Source organism: Thalassophryne amazonica, chromosome 23, assembly GCF_902500255.1.
Source record: "Thalassophryne amazonica chromosome 23, fThaAma1.1, whole genome shotgun sequence".
In the NCBI taxonomy this organism is placed as follows: domain Eukaryota; kingdom Metazoa; phylum Chordata; class Actinopteri; order Batrachoidiformes; family Batrachoididae; genus Thalassophryne; species Thalassophryne amazonica.
The window spans coordinates 21,519,274-21,543,142 of NC_047125.1; the positions used below are offsets into that span (position 1 = coordinate 21,519,274).

At 40.0% G+C, this 23,869-nt stretch overlaps 1 protein-coding gene and 1 long non-coding RNA gene across 12 annotated transcripts in view; one reads left to right on the top strand and one right to left on the bottom strand.

The window, feature by feature from the left end:
* mark2b (MAP/microtubule affinity-regulating kinase 2b) overlaps positions 1 to 23,869 on the bottom strand; it is an 89,380-nt gene that overhangs the window by 4,819 nt on the left and 60,692 nt on the right. For 4 of the 11 annotated variants that reach the window (XM_034164786.1, XM_034164789.1, XM_034164785.1 and 1 more), the window contains exons 16-18: positions 15,593 to 15,733; positions 5,915 to 6,181; positions 4,016 to 4,042 (exon numbers count right to left, since the gene is read on the bottom strand). In XM_034164786.1, the coding sequence (XP_034020677.1) occupies positions 4,016 to 4,042; positions 5,915 to 6,181; positions 15,593 to 15,733 (435 nt within the window). Of the gene's footprint in view, positions 1 to 917; positions 3,814 to 4,015; positions 4,043 to 5,914; positions 6,182 to 15,592; positions 15,734 to 23,869 lie in introns of those variants that run through there. The other 7 variants (XM_034164794.1, XM_034164790.1, XM_034164788.1 and 4 more) reach the window with 3 other exon arrangements.
* On the top strand, positions 1,544 to 22,759 carry LOC117505218. The gene is made up of 3 exons (XR_004559049.1): positions 1,544 to 1,626; positions 7,907 to 7,912; positions 22,731 to 22,759. It is a non-coding gene; the product is annotated as an uncharacterized LOC117505218 (long non-coding RNA).

A 23,869-nucleotide genomic window follows, 5' to 3' on the forward strand; every position in this document is an offset into this window, starting at 1 on the left:
TTAATGTGATTCGGTTTCCCAATAAATCCAAATCATAAAAACTTCCAAAGAAGGTTGGATACTTTCCAAAGCCATCATATCGTCTCTCATCCCAACACACAAGTATGAAAATACACAAAAATAATATGATCAGAAAATGAAACATACAAATAAACCAAACAAAACGATGTGGAAAAATGAACATAAAACAAATTTAACAGTGCAACAGCTACAAATTCATTCTATGATGGAAAAAAGTTGCATCTTCCCCTATTTGAAAAATCAGCCAATGTGCTAAATAAAATAATTCCTGCAACAGAAACATGGTTAAAACAGTGCACGGTAAATGACAGGTGAGAGGAGCTGCACCTTAAATGACCAGTGAAATGTAGGTGAAAAACACCCCAAACTTAACCATTTGTGCCAGTCTGCATTCCCAGTATGAATTATCTACACACAGACGGATGCAAAGTGGCCCCAAAATGCAGCACCTGAAGAAGAGCAACTGATAAGACAGAGTTCAAATGAATTGCTGGACTCTGGTAACAGGAATTTGTCATTAATAAATGTGCAGAATTACTATTTAATGAAAAAAAAAAAAAAATGTGTTTATATTCAAATAGATTGTCACCCCTCACCCCAAATACAGTGACGACTTTCAATAACACCAAAAAGCATTTTTACTTTTTACAGAGAAGTTACTGGATGTTTATCACACTGTAATTAAAAAATTAAAATTCTCACCACTTGGAGCAATAGTACTGTTTAAACAGAAATATTGCTGTACCCAGTGGTCGAGAAGCACACTCGTGCAGCAAACCCTCTCTTTCTGTGTGTATAAAAGTGCTAACATATGTTTAGCATCAACATAGTGTCAATATCCACATAAATATTTCTGTTTATATAGTGCAACAAACTTCCATTCTTGAGTTTTGTTCCTGCATATATGTCACACTTAGCTGTCTCAGATGTTCAAACAAAAGACAACCTCAACTCATAATGCTAATTCCTCAAAGGGGAAGTATTTTCCTCTCAACCTTGTCCCTGGCCTGTTTGGCTTTCCCTGCCATTGCATTCCTTTCCTGAAGGTGGCAGGTCTGCAAGCAAGAAGAGAATGAGCGGTTGCTTGACAATAAATAAATAAAATAAAAATTTCTGTAATGATGGCAGTCCATGTCACAATTTGTTTTACTGTCTGTTCTGTGTGGCCACTGTGGTGTTGCACTTATGCTGTCAGCGTGGGACATTGAAGGAAGAATATTGTTAAGAAAAAAACAATTACAAAAAAAGTTTGTTATTCCCTACGAGTGCTAATTTATTTTGCAAGGAAATTATTTAAATTTTAAAATCATGCCTATGTAAATACTTAATCCAAATATAAGTCAGTGTTTGCATGCAAGGCCACACTTAGTAGTTTCAATGCACTAGTGTTTACAGTTTCATTTACTGCAAATTAAAAACATCACCACAGTGTACAGATGACCACCAAAACTCCCTGAGGTGAAGCAGTAAAGTGAAATTTTTATTTAAACGGTTCCATTAGTGTTTACTTTTGTTCCATTTAATGGTGGTTTTCAATTCACCTTTGTTGCATATTCAAGGAGGGCGTACCCATACATGCGTTGTGAACCCGCTTATATAAGGCACGTATAATGACATTCAAATACTAGAAAAATCTCAACATTTGACTTTCGACCAGGTTTTTGGTGGTCTATAGTGGAATTATTTTCTGCCTCCTTACAAAAGCAATCCACACCTCATTTTCGGGTTGAAACAATTAGTCGAGTAACTCGAATAAGTGATGACAGGGAAATTCTGTGCCTCAAAGCTCTGTTGAATTTTGTAGTACATATGCCAGGCTTGTGTGTGCCGCTGCAATTTTCACAGAAAAACAAAATGGAAGACTAGAGTATGTGCATAAGCTGTGTAACCGCTAAATCGAGCACGCAAAGCTACAATTTTCCAATGTGACACACAGGGTAAAATAAAGCTTTTTAAGAGAAAGGTCCACGCTGATCATCTGAAATAGACTTACTGAGCATTTAAAGCAAAGCAGTGTGTTTGTGTATTTTTTTTTTTTTTTTAACGGTTTGGTTTACTGGCTGCTCTCTGCTCTACATGTACTTTAAGTCAAGTTTATTCAAAACCTCCTTCATTTGAATTTGATCAGTTTTCATCTATAGGGTGCACAGCAGATTAATCAATATGGCTTTTGTGAAAAAGCTGCACCCCAGAGCCCAGTTTTTCACAAGCTGTGCTCACGTTCATGTGCAGCCTGACTGATGAGGATTACACTGACCGCTTGCACTTACGGTCCGGGAAAGATCCAAAACTTGTAAAGACGTGAAAAAAAAAAATTTACCCAGGAAAACAGAAACAGATAAACTAAATTTGACAATTTGTGCGAGACTGCAGTGACATTGTGCCAATGCTTAGGGAGAGCACTGGACTATTGTTGTTGTTGTTTAAAAATGCAAAAGTACTTTGTATCTGATTACTCGATTAGAATAGCTCGAATACTCTTTCAAAATATTGTATACCTGCAGCGCTACCTCGCTTTAAAGCTAACATACCCACAGGTGCAAAAATAAGCATGATTCTGCTGGCTAACATTGGCGCCTGGGTGTGCAAATGACAAGCTTGTTGGCTGAATACGACGACTGACACTTGCGTTACACTGGGTAGCTGATGCAGTCCTTTATGTTCTCTTTAGTAGGGATTCAGTTTTATTTGACCACTCTCCCACTTGGTGGTACCCTAACAGTACCCCCACCACCACCACCCTGATGGTACGATCATGACTGCACTTCCTGAAATGTCAATGTTTTATGACTTTTATGTTAAATTGTTGATGGTGGAATTGGTGAAATTTGGAGACGGGCCACCACTGAGAAGGTGCAACACTGTTGTCCTGACTTCAACATCCAAAATACCGAAGTATGACAAACATGCAGGAATAGATGAATTTTTTTGTTCAATAGCACTGTGCATACATATATTCATGAAGAGAGTGCGTCACAGCATTAAGGTCTTTTCCAGCCAGAGTAGGTCAAAAAGCCATCCAGTTCTTGGTGCTGCTGTTAGAGTTGGTGCCAAAAGTGCAATCAGAGCGATGGAAAAAGAAGAGTGCAGCCTCGTCCCTCAGATATCCTCACCTCCCCTTTAACTCCATCTACAAAAACTAGCAACTTTTTAATTACAGAGGCCTCAAGAAACTTACACAAGAAAAAATAAGATTTAAAAACCATGGAGGAATTTGACATCTGCTGCAAACAACATTTCAACTCCAGAGACCAAACCTTTGAAAACAAGGAAGGTGAGATGGATGATGGTTTGGAAGGTGGGGTTAGTCTTGGCTAATGTTAGCAAAATTAGCCAATCTAAGATGGAGACGATCATAGTTTCTTTGTACAAATGCGTTTCTTTCTCTGGATTACAGGAATAGGGAAGGTTGTTTTTTTTTTTAATTTGTTTGAGAGTTTTTGTAAGCAATGTTGACGAGAGAGTTAAATCTCCACAATGTTGAGCGGAGCATCATCGCCAAAATCGGATGCTAAGCAAGGCAAGGAGTTGGGGAAGAGTAAGTGGATCTAGTATGCTGCCACTAAGCCTCCATCTAAATCTGGGATATTTTTCTTACATCGTTAAAAGAAGGGAGCGAATTTAGAGGGGTGAGGACGAGAAGGAGGACGGCTGGAACTGATGTAGGGACAGAGGTGTTACTTTGCCACGTGATGATGGAATGAGTGAGTTACGTGAGTGAGTGATGTTAGCAACAATTAGAAAAACAAAATGTCAATACCAAGTGCCAAAACAAGGCACCCCAAACCAGAACTTAAAAAAAGGGGGGAGGAGCAACCACAGGATAAAGCAGAAAAGCTCAAGGCATGAGTGAAAATTTTAACAAAAAGCTGCATGAAACACCAAAAAGGGGAGGGAAAAAAAAATATATATGTATATAAACATAAAAAATATATATGTGAAAAGGTATGTATATATTTCAAGGAGTTAAATTTAACATTGGGATGTTGCCTACCTTCTTGGAAACCTGAACGAGAGGTTTCTACAAAAACAAAAGAGGGATAAAGAGAAAAAAACTTATGTATTAACTTTTATATTTATGACTTTTTCTCCTCAACACTGAACTAAAATGCCAACGTGAGTCGTGCTCACCTGCAACTAAAAACTTGTATTTCTAAGTAACGTGTCCATTTTTGAATAAATATAAAATGGACATTATTTAAATCTCGACTTTGAATTTTTTTTTTCCCAACCAATATTCCCAGCAAATATGTGTTAAATTTTTCAAAATTATGACCAGCTCCAGACATTTATCCAACTTAAACTGGATTAAACACAACTGATCCTTTGCCTAACAAATTTTAAAACCAGTTTAAGATGAATTGGCTCCAATTTAGTTGGATTATAACCTTTTCAAAAAAATAAATAAAATTGACCTCTCAATTAGTCATTTGAAACAATTACACCCCCCCCCCCCAAAAAAAATCAAGTACGTACATAATTTAACTCCATGTATACAATTATGAACAAGTCAATTTAGCAGTTATGCTTAAATGAAAAGATTAATCCATATTCAAAATAACTGATCATCTGATTCTTCTATTAAGGCTTTCGATCTGAACCAGCATTTAAATGTGGAAACGAGTGACAGGAATGTTTGAAGAGACAAAAAAACACACATTAAAGGAATTTAACAGGCTTTATCTAAGCAGCGCCTCGCCACCCAACGTGCACCACACAGCGAGCCTGCAAGGGAAGGCAGTTGAATAAAAAAAAAAAAAAAAAAAAAAAAAAAAAAAAAAAAAGTTCAAACAGGATTAAAACATGCAGATACGCACACATACATTTCAAACTACAGTGATGTTAAATGACAATTTAATAAACTGCACAGCTTCCGCTGCTGTGGGAATGTGTCCACTGCGTCTATGTCCAACCCACACAAGGAGTCAGTGTGCATGTGTGTCAAGGTGTCCCCATCGGCGGTATTTATAGCCGAGGGGAAAGTGATAGCTCCGGTGTAACCATGGATACAGTTGTCATGGAGCTACAGTATCTCCGAGTGGGAGGCCTGGCGAGTGGCTGTGCCTGTACACACACACACACACACACACACACACACACACACACACACACACACACACACACACACACACACACACACACACAAACACACACTATTTCTGCTTGTGAAGCTCTAAAAAAAAAAAATTGTTTTACAAACTCATGTCTTCTTCTGTGACACACCTTATAACAGCACCACCTGGGTTGTGTGAGGACTGCAATATTCCGGTGCTTCGTCTTGGGAGTCGCGCACACTCCCGTCACCTTTAAATCGCCACCTGCTCTCACGTCGGCCTCGGCGCTCCTCTTCTGCTGCTCCTTTCCTCCGTCTCACTCAACTCTCTTCATCACATTTACTACCAACTATATCTCTGTAGTCACAGTCCTCAGTCAGAGTCTGCCAAAGAGTCGCCGCGGCGCACTGTCAGCTCACTGTCCGAACAGAACCGGCGGCCGCGTCTCCACTGCTTACACAACGCAAAAATAAAACCAGCTTTCCTGTCATTACAAGCACGTACCCATGAAGTCAGCTTCAGAGCTGCGATGCTGAATTAGACGACTGGGAGGAAAATTACACCAGTCGCAGACTCAAAACCAAAATTACTGCTCAATCGCTGCCGCTCCAAACAAAATTAGAGAGAAGAAAACAGCTGTGGCCTTCTTCTGACTCTCTATTTATGTTAGTTACAGATCAGCAAAAGGAGATAGCGATGACTGCAGCATAAGCGACAGAACCGCTTCAGTCTTGTATGGAAAACTTTTCCGAGTTGTACAGTTACGTTTTGTGTTTCATCACCCACGGGAAATTACTAAAACCTATATTTTCCTGCTGCCTCTGCACTGCAACACCCACCTGCGTACAAACTTGGATGTGAACTTGCTGAAAATCCCCGTGGCGCCGTGTGGTCTTCGGGCCTGGCTGTTGCCATGCGACAGCGACGGGGAAGCGGGCCCGCCGGGGTAGGCGGAGCCCTGCTGGTCCCGAGCAACTCGCTGTTGGCCTGCGTGGAACGTACTGCGGATGCCCACCCCCCGGGAGAAGTTGGTGCGGTCGCTCACGGTCGCGCTGCTGATGTTGTGGGCAGATGGGGAGGCGCCTGGAGCCCGCTGAGGCGGGGCACTAAAGAAATACGGAAAGACAGCAAGAAAAGAGAAATGGAGGGAGGCCACAACACACAAAAGTCAAGAGGAGAGAGTTGGAGAGCGGGAAATGTGCAGAGGATTTAAGGGATAAGAGGTTACAGGAGAAAAGAAAGTGGAGATCAAGATCTCGCACGGTGAAGGAGACGGAGAAAAGAAAGCATATCAAGAAGAAAGAAGACAAAGGAAAGAAAATGAAAGAAGCAGATGCAGAGAAAAACATGAGGGTAAGAGAGGGTGGAAAAACAAAATAGACAAAAATTAGTCCCATGTGATGCTTAACCTATCCGTGTGAAAAATCAAACAAATACTTTTGCTAGTTTTGTTTTATTTGATCCACAATGTCGAGCGAGTCAATATTTGGGTCAGATCAGCTCACTGGCGCACACCAACAGTTAATCTGCTTAACCTTGGCTATAGGGCAAAGCATCGCAAACCTCCAGCTCACTCTCTGAACGCACAAACCCTGCAAGGCGCCGTTTTTAGGTGACAACCTTCCATCTGCTTGTGCGTGCAACTGTGTGAGAGTGCAGACACAGAAATTAACAAGAAAAAGTTATGACAGGACGAGAATTAAAAAGGAAGAAAAATTGTGTGTGCATGTAGCTCATTTTTGTTTGCAAGACATTTTTTTAAATAGTTTGAGAGGTTCTGCGATTTATACTCCAACGTGAATTATATACCAATTATGTGTGTGACTTGTATCCTGAAAATAACTATTTATATTGAGCTTTCCTTGGAATCAAAACAAAGCAAATATAACCAAAATTACTACAATAATAAGAGAATAAATATCAATAATAAAACATACACCACAACAATCCCACATTAAAGAGCAAATAATATAGAAAAAAGATGCAATTCAAACTCTGCTGCAGCATTTATAGTTTTAATTCTTCAAGAGGCCATTTTTTTTCTTTTGACAGAGGCAACTGGAAAATAAAGAAAATAGGCTTACCTGTCAGCCTGACAACAGGGTATATAATCTATATTTGTGTATACTACAAATATCAGGTGTAATATATAATCTGACACTAATTACTACCGTTAAATTCAGTTGGACATTTCATACATTAAAACATTCAAATGAAAAACTAACTGAACAGCTGTGTCATATATAATAATGAGCACACAAATTAGTGCAAGATGGGATAAACAGTCCTGTGATAACTTTTATTCTATTTTCAGCAATGTGATCACCAGGTTTTGTTGTAGGCAGGTGATGAAACATACCCGCGTACACAGGAACAAAGACAGAGCCCGATGGACAAAGATGCAAGGAAAAGCTGGATCAGGTAGATTAGTGGGGACAAGTGCTATTAAGATGAACCTTCCGGGACAGTCGTAAGGTTTTTCATGCTCTGTTCATTTGTATTTTTGTCCACCAGCCGCTATTTATAAATTGCACCTCCTCATTGTGAACTTGGGGGGGGGGGGACCTGACTCATACACGCCACGATCGCATTAATAATCCATAATGAGTCCCCTTGTTTATGTGAATTTGATGAACCTTTTAGTAAGTTTGATTTTATAAAAAATATGACTGAACTCCAGACTAACCTTGAAAAGTGTGTGCATCACAAATGAGTGGGGCAAGGGGCGGTTGGGGACTGATGCACCGTCACGGTGCAGCTGGATGGCTTTCACGCTAGGCCTTCTTGATCTTATTTGCAATCAGTAAACTGTCCCTGTGTAGATATAACAGTTACCAGTGTGCAGGAAGGCATAACATGGACTGTCATGCAGCAAAAGTAGTTGTTAAAAACAGAGAGCAAATTCATGAGAATGTCATTTTGAAATGCAGAGAACGCTGACTATGGTATCTGTGGACTGGGGATTGAGACAGGCATGGACATACACGCTGATTAAGTGTCAACAAAAAGGGAGCCGATTCCTCAGACTTGTCTACATATTGGAGTGGTACCTTCTCTCCAGTGTTCCCAACCAGGTTCTGAACAGCCCAAGCTCATGGCTAAATGTCGCATGCAACAGAACAAGACTTCAACACAGAGCAGACAAAACACAACCACAGGGCCACCTTGACATTACCCCCATCGAAGTTATAGTCTTGGCTTTTGTTATTTTTTCCCCAGACAGCCGTCACAACAGGCACATTATCTCAGTTTAATGTAGCAACACATTATGGTACAAGATGCTGCTTTACGTAAGAAAGCTACAAAATCACAATGAATGTTTTGATCTGCACACATTCAATCGAATCCAATCCACTTTATTTATAAAGCACATTTAAACAGACTCGAGTCTCCAAAGTGCAGCACAGCAGAAGCATAGACACGCAAAATAGTAATATTAACTACAGAATGTTAAATTGATGCATAGACTATGCAGTTAAGCAGAATACACTTGAAAGTACATAGAGAGTGAATAAAATCACCCAGAATTATGCACCAGGGCCGTTGGTAATATGCAACATAAACTGAGACACAAAAGTATCTTTGTTTTTGTATTTTATGGCATACTTACTGTGGCTGTATGATTAGTCATACTGGAATAATCTCTACTCATGTCGACCATACCATCTCTGCAATGTTATGAACTTAAGAGCAAGTAGCTGCAATCAGCATTTTTTTTTTCCTGTGCTCTTTTTGAGCGTGTAGTTTCACTGCATTGTGTACACAGTATAAAAACAATCCTGCCTGATTTATACTTCGGGAACAATGGAACACAGCAGGAATCATAAATTGCGTCGGGTAACATACTGTGAGGGTGTGGCTTCCAGTCACGTTGAGTACCGTCGCTTTGCCCTCATTTGCGCTGAAGCCACTTAATTTCTACGTCGAGCACGTGACGCAAAAAAAAAAAAACAAAACAAAAAAAAGTTCAATTTTTGGCATCTGATTCGCTTCGTCCTTTCCGTCCCTCGCGCTGTTGTGGAGTTAAACTCCATCGTCTCGGGAATGGGTTGCTTCCACGTAGTGTTATGACTCCGCACGACAAAACTCAAAGTGGGCCCGGTGTGAAAGGGGCTTTAGTGTGCTGCAGAACACTTAAAATGCAATTACAACCACAATGGAGAGGGGTGTTCTCAGGGAACTTAAAAGTGCAGAGTTTAAATAGGAGACAGACTGTAGTGTGCATGTGTGTGTGGGCAGTGGGTTAATCCTGAAGCTTCATGCAGCTGACTGATACTAAAAACTTATAAAGTCAGTTAAAACCATGACATCACACAAAAACAAACAAAATACAGGGAAGCCAATCCTACAGGATCTTAGCATGAAAGAGGTGACAAATTACTGCAAGTGTGTTTTCACACAATCACAATCAACCGGACCCAAGAAGTTTTAAACTTTTTTTTTTTTTTTTTAAATCACTGTGCGTTTGTGAGACTCAGGGAGGAAAGCTACTGCTTTCATGCCATTTCTAACATGTCAATAGGCCTTGATTAGCTAATGCTCAAACATGTGCTGTCAGTTGAGCTTTTATGTAACAGGCCTCATGCAAGAAGATTTATTTGTATGCTTATCTTTAACCGCTCATAACCTCAGATACAGGCACGATGACCCCGACAAACATGATGACGTCCAGCTGTGTGTAAATTACCATAGTCAGCGTCCCAATAATACCATGTAAGGAAACATGCTCTGCTTCATATATCAGAGGTGTTCTTTCAGAAAAGAAAGGAAGAAAAAAAAGCATCAAAGTCAAAGAAGATTTTTTTCAGATTAAAAGTTGTTGCAACTCCACCGACTCAATCCCAGATAAGTCGAAGATGACTGAGCGAGTGAGTAGCAATCCATCCGTAATTTTTATTGGCATAAACAGTGGAACTGAGGGACATGCTGAAGCCGGGGATCAAGAAGACATAACGAGTGCCGTTAACGCCATGTCATCTGAAGGTTGTGCAGTCACTGAAGTTAAGAGGAAACAATTTGACATGGAAATGGCTTCAATAAAACTTGCTGCCACAACAACAAATTGACTGCAACTGGAGTGGGTCAACGGGATGAACGACAACGTACCCCAAGTGGTTTTGCAGTTTGAGTTGATATTTTTTATGCTGCTTTACAACAGCATTCGGAGCAAATTTAACATTATATAATTTGGCTGCCACATTTAGAATTATATTACAATTCAAACTGAGTTCAACAGGACAATGGCAACGTAATTCATGCAGAATTAAAACTGCTTCAGAGTCATGAAATATACACTCAGCGACTGAAAATTGTAGGTTTTGTCTGCACTAATTGCAAACAGTAATAATAACTAAATAAATAAATAATCCCATTAATCCATTTGATCGCTTTGGGTGAAGAGATTCTGTCTCAGATGTGCTGTTGTGGTCTGAAATGACGCATGTGCAGCGGAGGCAGGGCGGACCAATTTTTAGTGTGGGACCATTCGGTCTGCGACACTGGCTTCTCAGCATTTTAAAAAAGAAATGGGTCTGTTAATGTCAATATAGACCACGTTCATTTCAATTCAATTTATTACATTTATATGGCACCAAATCACAAAGTTGGCTCAAGACGCTTCACACAAGTATGGTCTAAACTTACCCACCCCCTAGAGCAAGCACACAGGAGACAGTGATAAGGAAAAACTCCCTCTGATGATTTCAGAAAGAAACCTCAAGCAGACCAGACTCAAAGGGGTGACCCTCTGCTTGGGCCATGCAACCGACACAATTGAGAAAACAATTTACAAAATGAATATACAGAAAATTTTGTCAGTGCACAGGACGTGAGCAAGTGAGTGAGTGAGAGAGAGAGAGAAAATAAAAAAATAAAAACAGAATGAGGCGGCAGCAAGACAACAAAAACAGTATAATTTGATAGCAATTAAAGGGGATAGAGAATCAAAATCATCTTTTTCATGTTTTTAGTGTTAGTTCAGAGTCTCCCCGCTGTGGGGAATACACACGAAGTGCCAGCAATTTTCAGAACCTCTGTTTCAAGTATTTCTCCTTTTTTGAATTGCCCCTAGAAAACAGGCCAATCCGTTTTTGAGAGAAAACTTGCGTCACTTTTTCACCAATAGCCCCCCCACACACCCACACCCTTTCACACACGCCCCTTCGAAATTAATTATTCATAAGGTTGTGCCCACCCATTCCTACCACTGGAAGAGGAGCAATGGTGAGCTACAGGTGTGCCTTCCCAGGCTGTTTTAGCGGACTACGATCTTCCCACGGAAAGCACTGTACGCGATCAATGGCTTTTATTAATTTTTAACCGCATCCCCAGTACATACAACCGCCGACTATTTCTTTGCTCTGCGCATTTCACGGAGGACTGTTTCACAAACCTTGCACGATTTCGAGCTGGCTTCAGTCGGCATTTAATACTCAATAGAGGGTCAGTTCCGACTCCGCGACAAAAATCAACCCCAGCAATCAGTACAGTTCTTTTGTTTTAAATCTGTGTTGCGCCATATTCCTGTTGTAAGAATTGCACGTTAGAATGGCACGTCAGCTCTGGTTTGTTCCTCTAAAGGGAATAAGCTAACCCCTTAGCAGCTAGGGATGTGTATCGAGAACCGGTTCCTTTTGGGTATCGTTAAGAAATGACTCGATCCACCGACATCAATAAGCTTTGTGCTTAACGATTATGTTATCGGTCCTTCAGACTGGCCGTTGTTTTGGGGGGTGTTTGTCAGGAAAATGATCATTTCTGTATTGATTACAGACCCTGCAGCGGGTCCGTAAACAACTTTTATGCAGCGCGGCTTTGCTTTGAACCTTGAACCAATCAAAGCAGTGCTTCGCAGATTGAAGCAATGCTTCGATTATTCTTTTTCTTTTGCTTAATTTTCTCCTGCTAAAATCCTAAAGAGCATATGTCTGAGTATTATTTACCTTTTCTATGTTAAACTGACCTGTTATGTTCTTCTGAAACAGTTGATGTATTTTATAACTTAAAAACGGGAGCGATGCTAACGCGTTAGCATGTCTATGGCATTTTCAATGTTAAAAGTTAGCATTGCAGCTGTCATCACGTTCGGGTGCATTTGTTTTCAAATTGTAATATTTCTTAAATTTATTTTTGTTTATATATTAATATGATTATTATATACAATTTTAGAGAAAGAGGCAAAAAAAAAACCCTGAATAGAAACACATCAGAAAATATAAAAGCAATAAAAATAAATAAATAATGCTTTCTTTTCAGTGAGAGCAAGGGCAGCCAATCAAACAACGGCAACCGATCAGCGCCACCTACTTGCATTTCATAATGAGGTTGCCAAATAAGCTCCGAAACAGCGCCATTAAAGGCAAATGAGGCATTCTAAACCCAGCATAGTAGCATAGCTGTTTCAGAGAGCCTTTTAGGAAGGTTCTGAGCCATTACAGACCCAACCAATTTTTTTTGGGCTACATATCACATCACAGAACAAGGATTAATGCCCTACTCAACCTCTCTCTATCACCTTTAAGCCACAAGAAAAACAGAAGAAATACTAAGGTGATCGCTGGCCACTCGCCCTAAGCTTCTCTAAAAGACCCAGAATTTAGATAACGTTGATGATGCGGCCCGCTCTCTTTACTAATAAAGCGAATTTAAAAGGGTAAAAGCATCGTAACATACTATACCAGTATGCTAGCCATACGAAAGGGAAAATAAGTGCATCTTAAGTCTGGACTTGAAAGTCTCCACAGAATCTGACTGTTTTATTGATGCAGGGAGATCATTCCACATAACGGGCAAGATAAGAGAAAGCTCTATGACCCGCAGACTTCTTATTCACCATAGGGACACAAGGTAGTCCTGCACCCTGAGAACACAGAGAATGGGCGGTACGTAGGGATTAATTCGGTCAGCTAAGTAGAGACGTGCCAGTCTGTGAACAATTTTATAGGTTAGTAGCAGAACCTTAAAATCTGATCTCACAGGGACAGGAAGCCAGTGAAGAGACACCAAAATGGGTGTAATGTGGTCAAACTTTCTGCTTCCTGTCAAAAGTCTGGCAGCAGAATTTTGAACCAATTGGAGACCCCTAATGCTGGACTGTGGTAAACCAGAAAATAGAACATTGCAGTAGGCCAATTTTGAAGAAACAAATGCATGAATCAGGGTCTCAGCATCAGCCATAGACAGGATGGGATGAATCTTCGCTATATTTCACAGGTGGAAGAAAGCAGTCCTCGTAATATCTCTATTGTGGAGGTCAAAGGACAATGCAGGCTCAAAAATTACCCCAAGGGTCCTCACTTTGTCAAAGTGATGTATGATACACGAGCCTAGGCTAAGCATTAGTGGTCAAATTGATGCTGATGTCTCACTGGACCAAGAACCATGATTTAAGTCTTACCAGAGTTTAAATGTAGGAAGTTGCTAGACATCCAGCTTTTCACTGATGCAAGACAATCTTCTAAGGATTTTATGTGGATGAGATTACCAGCAGTTATTGGCATTTATAACTGAATATCATCAGCATAGCAATGAAAGGTAATCCCAAATTGCCACAATATATACCCAAGGGGTGCTATATAAAGGAAGAAAAGCAGGGAGCCTAAGATGGACCCCTGTGGAACCCCAAATTTCATGTCACTAAGGTTAGAGGTAGTGTTACTGTACAAAACACAGTGAGAACGATTGGTCAGGTATAATGTCAACCATCCAATGGCATTCCCAGTAATCCTAAAATGATTTTCCAGCCTATCGAGTAGAATATAATGATACACGGTATCAAACGCAGCACTGAGATCTAACAGCACCAGAATCGTATTGGTGTCCGAATCCACTGCAAGCAGAAGATCATTCACCACTTTAGTGAGGGCCGTCTCTGTGGATTGATATTTTCTAAAAGCAGACTGCAGTGGCTCAGAAAGATTATCATCAGTAAGGTGGTCCACAAGCTGTTGTGAAACAACCTTTTCCAGAATTTTAGAGCAAAATTATAGATTTTATATCGGCCTATAGTTTTTCAATACACTTGGGTCAAGATTAGATTTCTTAATACTTTAATCACTGCAGATCCTAAACATTTAGGAACAGATCCAGAGGTTCTTTCAACACACACACACACACACACACACACACACACACACACACACACACACACACACACACACACACACACACACTTCATTGTTTGACCTTTCAGCGACAGTTACCAGGGAAAACGTATTTAGTTTGAGCAGCAGTGTGGTCAGCACCTTCAAAACTAAAACATTTCTGCGTCTGTCTCAAATAACACTTTCCTTCTTTTCAGTTCTATGATAGTGCAGAAATAACTCAATAAGCAGCAAAATTAAATTTTTGGTTTGAGATTTTCATTTTCCAGTAATGATTGAAGAACTTCCCCACAACACAGTTACTGATTCCAGTCAACTTGTTCAACTTGTTTTGTGAGTGTGTCGTCATTTATTCCTTTGACCTAATTAACAAGTGTACAGTCCAACTAATGACAGTACTTCTATTCAAGTTAATATAAAGTGCAGTTTAGGAGCCATGGACAGTGACTGACAGCCAGATCAATCTCTACTCCTTCACATATTTGCAAATCTCTGAATCTGTCTACTTATTTTTTTGTTTCCTGACAGGAAATAAAAATAAACAAAGACGCCCTGCTCCATCAGAGCTACAGAACAGAAGAAAAACCTGCTCAACTCTTTCTTCAGTCTTCAGATATGCCCGACTGGTTAATGTGACGTTTTCAAGCCTCTGGCTGGTTAAAGGAAATATGTCAACATCTATGCAAGAGGCACTTTTCACAGCAGCACAACGTACTTCCTGGCTGTTGCTAAGTAACTGGCAAATCTACAACAGTTGGTCTTAAAAATCGCTGGACACCTCCTCCATAGTGAAGTCAGGCTGATATGTAGACTGTACGAAGGTAAATAATTACATTCCGTCCCTTAAAAGCACCTCCAGTGCAAATGTTGCTTCAAAATGTTCATGGGCGATAATGCAGAATAACAACAAAGAGGCTTTTGTCTTCACAGACCGTCAACTTTAGTTTGTGCCGTCACTACTGATCCACACTGGGATACAAAGAGAAGGCATTTTGTTGATATTTCAAGAACACCACCATTTATATAGAGTTCCCTCTATTAAAAAAAAAAGGGTATAAGTGTATCATTTACAAAGGTTGCGGTTCTTCTCTACAGTTTTGCAAATTTGCATTTACAAAACTTTTTGCAGAAGTCACTGGAGAGGTTAACCTCTCTGCAGTGCAACAAAACAACAGCAACCAACAGCACCTCTTCAGAGTCCGACCTGAATAAATAATGATAAATATGAAAAACTCGCTCACAGCTGGGCACCAGATTATTAGCGCATTTAAAAAAGGAATTAAAGAGCCGCGCTCTCTTTTTGAGCAAGTCGTAATCTTTCCTCATCCTTTGTTTGTCCATCATTTCTGGTTAACAGAGTGGCGCGTGCTGATTCGGGGTGATGTATACTGTTATGCGAGACAGAGTGACACTTGCCTGGGCCGTGGTGCGTGCAGGTCAGAGGGGCATGGATGATTGGAGGAGGACAGGGACTTTTGATGGTGGGGACGCGAGGAGGAGGAGGAGAGGACGGCTGCGGCCGAGGCGGTGGAGGCGCGGGAACCCGGAGTGTTTAGGCTGAGAGGGAGGGGTGGGGGAGTTGGGATAAAAAAGTTCCCCGCCCAACACACACACACACACACACACACACACACACACACACACACACACACACACACACACACACACACCAAAAATCGCACAAACACACACACAGGGCGGAGTTTGTGTATGGGTGGGCGGGGAGGTGAGGTGGAGATGGTTAGAGGCAGCACTTAAACACATTTGGGGGAGGGAAAAGGAAGAGGGAAAGATGAAGGAATGACAGAAATAAGCTCAGAAGCATTCGCCCTTTTCCACTTGCACTGAGAGCCGGGTCTCCTTTTGGATTGTCCACTTCTGGTGTTCCACGGGAATAAAAGGAGATGTGCGGTTTTACACATCTGTGATGCTTCGGACATGGATTAAGTTGGGGAAAAAAAAAAAGTCACACTGACACTAAAGTACTGTGATTAAAAAAAAGGCATGTTTCATGGGTTGAATTTTGTGGGAGTTTGTTATGGTTTAGAAATATGTGAGCTGTCCTCCATATGAGCGGCTGGTTTTTCTTCCTTTAACTCTCTGTTTAAAAGGACATTTCTCTTTTTTTTTTTGGCTGATCATAACTGATTTAATCTGTCTTGGTGCTTTCACTGATTAAAACATTAGGCAGTATCACTCACCGAGTTCTAATATGCATTTTCTGGACAACGTTTTATTGGGCTAATTTGCACAAACCGTAGGCTGCATAATGAGCACAAAGGAGAGCAAAGAAATGAAAAACTATTATGGGATTTTCCCACACAAAAGTCTGGAACAAGGTCTGAACCAAGGTTCATATTTATATGTTTGGTCAAGCTGGTTTACTAAGTATTGACATCCTTACGTCATCTATGTAAGCAGCATCTCACCATACTTGACATTCATTGTTCATTCATACTTGACATCACTTGCAGACCCGTGTGCATCTTGGGACTGACTTGTTGCCGATTTGATGTGGAGATTCGTTGAAACTCACACAAACAGTTAAGTTTGAGTGGAGATAATTGAAAGAATGGATTCTGGGAATCATTTGGATCAAGGTTCACTCTGCATTTATCTACTGTGAGACATTGGACAGTTGTTACAAACTAAAATAACTCCATCGTTAAGTAGAATTTTAAATAACTAAGTGGAAATGAAGTTGACACCATATTTGACTTTTACATACAGGTACTGTTTGATAAAAATGGAATTTGTGAAGGTGCGGAAAATTTAAATTGAATTTTATTTTTTTCTTGCCAAGGTGTATGGTCTCAATGGTCGCGCTTTATCACATGATTTCATAAACCATATCAAAAACCCTTTGGAACATACTAATAGAGAACCAATAAGAAGCCAAAACTGATGGGGAAAAGTTGAATTTCTTGGCAAATTGGGTAGATTTTTTTTTCCCAGAAAGGTAACCAGTGCCATGTGCAAATGAGGACTAAAGAAAGCAGATTAAAGATTATGCAAGAAGGGGAAGTTGGTCTTTGCTGCTGTATCATTGCTTCATCTTAGTGCAAAACAAAGAAACCACAATCTCCGTCTCACTTTCTGTGCCTTGAACGTTTGACATAAAGTCTACTCCAAAAATGTAACAAACAGCACAAAAGACCAACAGCAACTGTTAGTAAATAAATAAATAAAAATAAAAAGGATTGTACACAAAGCACATGGACAAAGTCAGGCTCTGATCCCCCCCCCCCAAAAAAAGAAAATTCAACACTGACAAGTGAGCTGACTTCTTAAACCCAAAGGAAAACGCACTTCACAGTTTGAGGCAGTTCTGTAAATAAGCCAATGAACAACTATAAAGTTTTACTTTTTTTAAATAATCTGTCAACTGAAATTGTCAAAGACAAAAATGTCACAGCTATTCAAAATCATACACGGACTATTTTAAAACAAATAAATTGAAATCAATCGGGCTTTAGAACATTTAAATCTACATCTGAGAATATGAGTCTCACTTTTATGAAAGCGAGACAAAGCTGACAGAGCTGCACTGAGATCCCTCTGTGAGTTCATTTAGAGGTTTTTAAAAAAGACCTCCAGTAGGTGGCGTATGACAGCCACATGGGAGAATTTATCCCACAGCTCCACTTCAGCCCCGTTCACTGCCACTGCTGTTGGCTCGTTCTTCGCTCCACCTATGACAGAAAAATGAGATCCTCCGAACAGCCTCATTTCTTATTTCCCAACCTGTGTGACGAGTGTGAGCTAATGATTCAAGACTACTGACTCGGAACTAAGTTTAGTGGAAATCTTACACTCGTGGAGGGTGAAACCATTCCATTTTTGTTGTAAATTCAAACAAAACAGGACAATTCAGGATTATGAGCTACAACTTTAAGCTTTTTCCTTTGGAGCTGCCGAACAGCGGATTCCTGAAGCCTGCCACAACAACCCCTGGCAAAAATTATGGAATCACCGGCCTCGGAGGATGTTTATTCAGTTGTTTAATTCTGTAGAAAAAAAAGCAGATCACAGACATGACACAAAACTAATGTCATTTCAAATGGCAACTTTCTGGCTTTAAGAAACACTTTAAGAAATCTGGAAAAAAAATTGTGGCAGTCAGTAACGGTTACGTTTTTAGACCAAGCAGAGGGAAAAAAATATGGAACCACTCAATTCTGAGGAAAAAATTATGGAATCCTGAAAAACAAAAGAACGCTCCAACACATCACTAGTATTTTGTTGCACCACCTCTGGCTTTTATAACAGCTTGCAGTCTCTGAGGCATGGACTTAATGAGTGACAAACAGTACTCTTCATCAATCTGGCTCCAACTTTCTCTGATTGCTGTTGCCAGATCAGCTTTGCAGGTTGGAGCCTTGTCATGGACCATTTTCTTCAACTTCCACCAAAAATTTTCAATTGGATTAAGATCCGGACTATTTGCAGGCCATGACATTGACCCTATGTGTCTTTTTGCAAGGAATGTTTTCACAGTTTTCACTCTATGGCAAGATGCATTATCATCTTGAAAAATGATTTCATCATCCCCAAACATCCTTTCAATTGATGGGATAAGAAAAGTGTCCAAATATCAACGTAAACTTGTGCATTTATTGATGATGTAATGACAGCCATCTCCCCAGTGCCTTTACCTGACATGCAGCCCCATATCATCAATGACTGTGGAAATTTACATGTTCTCTTCAGGCAGTCATCTTTATAAATCTCATTGGAATGGCACCAAACAAAAGTTCCAGCATCATCACCTTGCCCAATGCAGATTCGAGATTCATCACTGAATATGACTTTCATCCAGTCATCCACAGTCCACGATTGCTTTTCCTTAGCCCATTGTAACCTTGTTTTTTCTGTTTAGGTGTTAATTATGGCTTTCGTTTAGCTTTTCTGTATGTAAATCCCATTTCCTTTAGGCGGTTTCTTACAGTTCGGTCACAGACGTTGACTCCAGTTTCCTCCCATTCGTTCATTTGTTTTGTTGTGCATTTTTGATTTTTGAGACATATTGCTTTAAGTTTTCTGTATTGACGCTTTGATGTCTTCCTTGGTCTACCAGTATGTTTGCCTTTAACAACCTTCCCATGTTTGTATTTGGTCCAGAGTTTAGACACAACTGACTGTGAACTACCAACATCTTTTGCAACATTGCGTGATGATTTACCCTCTTTTAAGAGTTTGGTAATCCTCTCCTTTGTTTCAATTGACATCTCTCATGTTGGAGCCATGATTCATGTCAGTCCACTTGGTGCAACAGCTCTCCAAGGTGTGATCACTCCTTTTTCGATGCAGACTAACGACCAGATCTGATTTGATGCAGGTGTTAGTTTTGGAGATGAAAATTTACAGGGTGATTCCATAATTTATCCCTCAGAATTGAGTGAGTCCATATTTTTTTCCTCTGCTTGGTCTAAAAAAGAAACCGTTACTGACTGCCACAATTACTTTTCCTGACTTCTTAGTGTTTCTTAAAGCCAGATAGTTGCCATTTGAAATGACTTTAGTTTTGTGTCATGTCTGTGATCTGCTTTTTTTTCTACAAAATTAAACAACTGAATGAACAACCTCTGAGGCTGGTGATTCCATAATTTTTGCCAGGGGTTGTATTATGGCATCACAAAGTATTTCTTTGATGTACTCACTCCTCTAAACCTGAAGAAGAAAAAAATTTCCTCTCTCAAGTGAAACAGTGCTGTGTCACTGCACACCTACTGCGCATTTTTGAAGGACTTTAGCCATTTTATTAATATTAGAAGCTGTGTGTGTGTTTTGCTGTGTTCTTTGTCCAAGATCTGCAGTCAGGTCTTCATCTTTTCCACTTCCATTTGTTGTCTGGCTGGTTTAATGCAACATACTTGGCATATATTGTGCAATTTATCAGTTAGCACCTTCCTCTCTTGAAATGCAACATGTTTCTATACTATAGGCGTTTGGCAAAATGTTGATGCAATATTAATGAATTTTAAAGGAGACTACCTTCTGAACTCAGTTGACCTGCAGTTGAGTTTTAAGTAATGCACATCGTTAGCTTTAGCTAATCTCACAAAGTATGTTTTGCATTCCCACCACCCTCTCGTTTAATATAGTCAGGTCCATAAGTATTTGGTCAATGATATTTTTACCTCCGCCAAGGAGGTTATGTTTGCGTTTGTCTGTCTGTCTGTCAGCAGGATAACTCAAAGTTTTGAACAGATTTTGATGAAATTTTGTGGAGTGGTTGGAAATGACAAGAGAAACAAGTGATTAAATTTTAGTGGTGTTAACGCGTTAGCGTGTCTATGGCATTTTCAATGTTAAAAGTTAGCATTAAGCAGTTGCAGCTGTCATCACGTTTGGGTGCATTTGTTTTCAAATTGTAACATTTCTTACATTTATTTTTGTTTATATATTAATAATCTAACGATTATTATATACAATTTTAGAGGAAAAAGACAAAGAAATAGATCACTGTGCCAAGGAGGGAATCTCTTTAGGGTCAGTGACCCTATGGCCTTGTTTCGAGAAGTGTTTCATAAATGTTAAAAAATTCATATATTTGCAGTTTAGTTGAATAATAAATTTAATTTTGTCTCTTATTTGTTTTTGTCTATAAGCACATGTAATATCAATATCAATGCTCAGATGACAGTAGCTTCTGGGAAAGGTGCAAGTTGCAATAAACTGTGGTGCCAAGCGCTAAGGATACATGCTATCCAGTCACAGCAGATGAAACTTTTTTTACTACTGAGCAAACATTGTTAGACTTTTTTAGGTTCAATGATTCCACGGCGTGTAGATGTTATGGCGTCAGTGACCCCATGGCCTTGGTGGAGGTTTGCACTCTCTGAGTGCTTCTAGTTTTGAATTTTGTCACCACTACTTATGGACCTGAATGTATTTGGAACACAGAATACTTTATTGAATTAAATTTAAGATTTTAATTTTAAAAGAATTTAAGATCAACCACACTGGATTGTTTCCGAATGACTGCTCATCAGTAACTTTGCTAGAACCTGCAAAGTGCTGCAAAATACAAACAGCTCCAACCTGACTTTGTCCACACACACAAACACACACCACAGTTAACCAGGTCAACATGAATTGAGAAACACTGGGACAAAGAGAAGGATGTGAAACGATACTAACTGTGCAGAGAAAAAAAAAAGAGAGAGAGTAAGAATATCTTAACAGGAATTAGCATGGCCAGTGATGTAAATATAATTTTCACTAGACGGCCTCTTAAGTGCCCTGGCAAAAATGTGACCATGTGTGATATACGTGTGTGTGTGTGTGTGTGTGTGTGTAAGCCTATTAAGAGGCACATCTGGGGTACATACATACAATGCCAGTAAGAGTTAATTTTCCATCACAAGTCTTTGTAATCTCTTTAGAAAGGGGGGGATGGCAAAAAGCAGCTAAGAAAGCATCTGTGGCTTAAGATCTGCAGTGATGCAAAAGAATATGAAATTAAGAGCAAATTAGAAAAGGTCATAAGAGAGGAAAAAAAGAGGAATGGGAGAGAGGGGACGAGGAGGTAACAAGCATAAAAGCCCAACTTTCAAAGCATTAATGACATTTAAACCAAGCCACTTTAAAAAATAAATATATATATATATATATATATATATATATACATATATAAATATATCAAAGCAGACGACCAACACTGGGCTGGCATAAAACAAACACCCACAGGATTGTATTAATAAAAATTAAAAAAAAAGCCAAAACGGTCCCAAATGATCACATCATCGCCGTGTAGTGCTGAGCCGGCAGAGAGTGAAGAATAATTGACTCAAGGGCCGGAATAATCAGACTTTGGACTCTGAAAATGGAAACCGCTTTCATCATAAATGATAATAGCAAACCCAAAGTGCACTACGCTGGGAATGAGGTGGTCACTTGAGAATCATACATGAGCATGAAACAAAATATTAATGACAATGATTGCTGCACTGGAGCATGGAGTTGTGTTTAGTGCATATGAGAAGGCGCATAAAGCATCTTGCTGGTTAAGGATGAGTAATGGTGCGTGTGCAAATTTAAGTGCAGGGCTGCCTCAGGATGGACTGCTGACAGAATGAATGTTTTAGTGGCCATTAACTGGATGTGTGTGTGTGTGTTTTTTTTTCTGGGGGGGGGCATTGAGCAGCTTGAATAAGGACAAAACCTTTGTCACTATTGGGACCACATTCAAGAAATAGTGGGGAGAAACGAGAGCTGAAATGAACCAAACGAGAGTAGCACGATATCTCCATCTCATAAAGTAATAAATGGAAAAGCACAAAATTAAGACTTTGAAATACCAATAGAAAGTCCAACTTTTATTGTGCTCTTTGCACTGGATTACTTCAGGTTGCCAGTAATGTTTTTTGCCACTTTTGAGCAATATGATTAGACTGTAATAACTGCAACAGAAAAAAAGTTCGGCGTTCTGTATTGTATATACACAGTGGTGAAATTTTCCAGAAAATACAGCAGTTAGCATTAACATATTGGATCATGGTAATGGTGGTTAGTGTCACACTAATTATCTCCACTTTTAAAGGTGGTACAGTGCATCCGGAAAGTATTCACAGTGCTTCACTTTTCCCACATTTTATCTTACAGCCTTATTTCAAAATTGCAGGAAAAAAAACAAAAAAAAACAAACAATTTTTTTCACCTCAACATTGTACACACAATACTCCATAATGACAACATGAAAAAGCCCCCCCCCTCCCCCCCAGATTTTGACAAATTTATATATATATATATATAAAAAAAAAACCCCTAAGAAATCACATGTACATAAATATTCACAGCCTTTTGAGCTCTGGTGCACCCTGTTTCCACTGATCATCCTTTAAATGTTTCTACAGCTTAATTGGAGTCCACCTGGGGAAAATTCAGTTGATTGGACATGATTTGGAAAGACACACACCTGTCTACATATAAGGTCCCACAGTTGAAAGTCAGAGCACAAACCAAGCATGAAGTCAAAGGAATTGTCTGTAGACCTCTGAGGCGAGATTGTCTCGAGGCACAAATCTGAGGAAGGGCACAGAAACATTTCTGCTGCTTTGAAGGTCCCAATGAGCACAGTGGCCTCCATCAACTGTAAATGGAAGACGTTCGGATCCACCAGGACTCTTCCCAGAGCTGACCACCTGTCTAAACTGAGCGATCAGGGGACAAGGGCCTTAGTCACGGAGGTGATAAAGAATCCGATTATCATTCTGTCAGAGCTCCAGCATCCCTCTGTGGAGAGAGGAGGAACTTCCAGAAGGACAACCATCTCTGCAGCAATCCACCAATCAGGCCTGTATGGTAGAGTGGCCAGAAGGAAGCCACTCCTTAGTAAAAGACACATGGCAGCCCACCTGGAGTTTGACAAAAGGCACCTGAAGGACTCTCAGATCATGAGAAACAAAATTCTCTGGTCTGATGAGACAACAATTGAACTCTTTGATGTGAATGGCAGGCATCATGTTTGAAGGAAGCCAGACACCATCCCTACAGTGACGCATGGTGGTGGCAGCATCATGCTGTGGGGATGTTTTTCAGCAGCAGGAACTGGGAGACTAGTCAGGATTGAGGGAAAGATGAATGCCGCAATGTACAGAGACATGCTGGAAGAAAACCTGCTCCAGAGCGCTCCTGACCTCAGACTGGAGCGACGGTTCATCTTTCAACGGGATAATAACCCTAAGCATA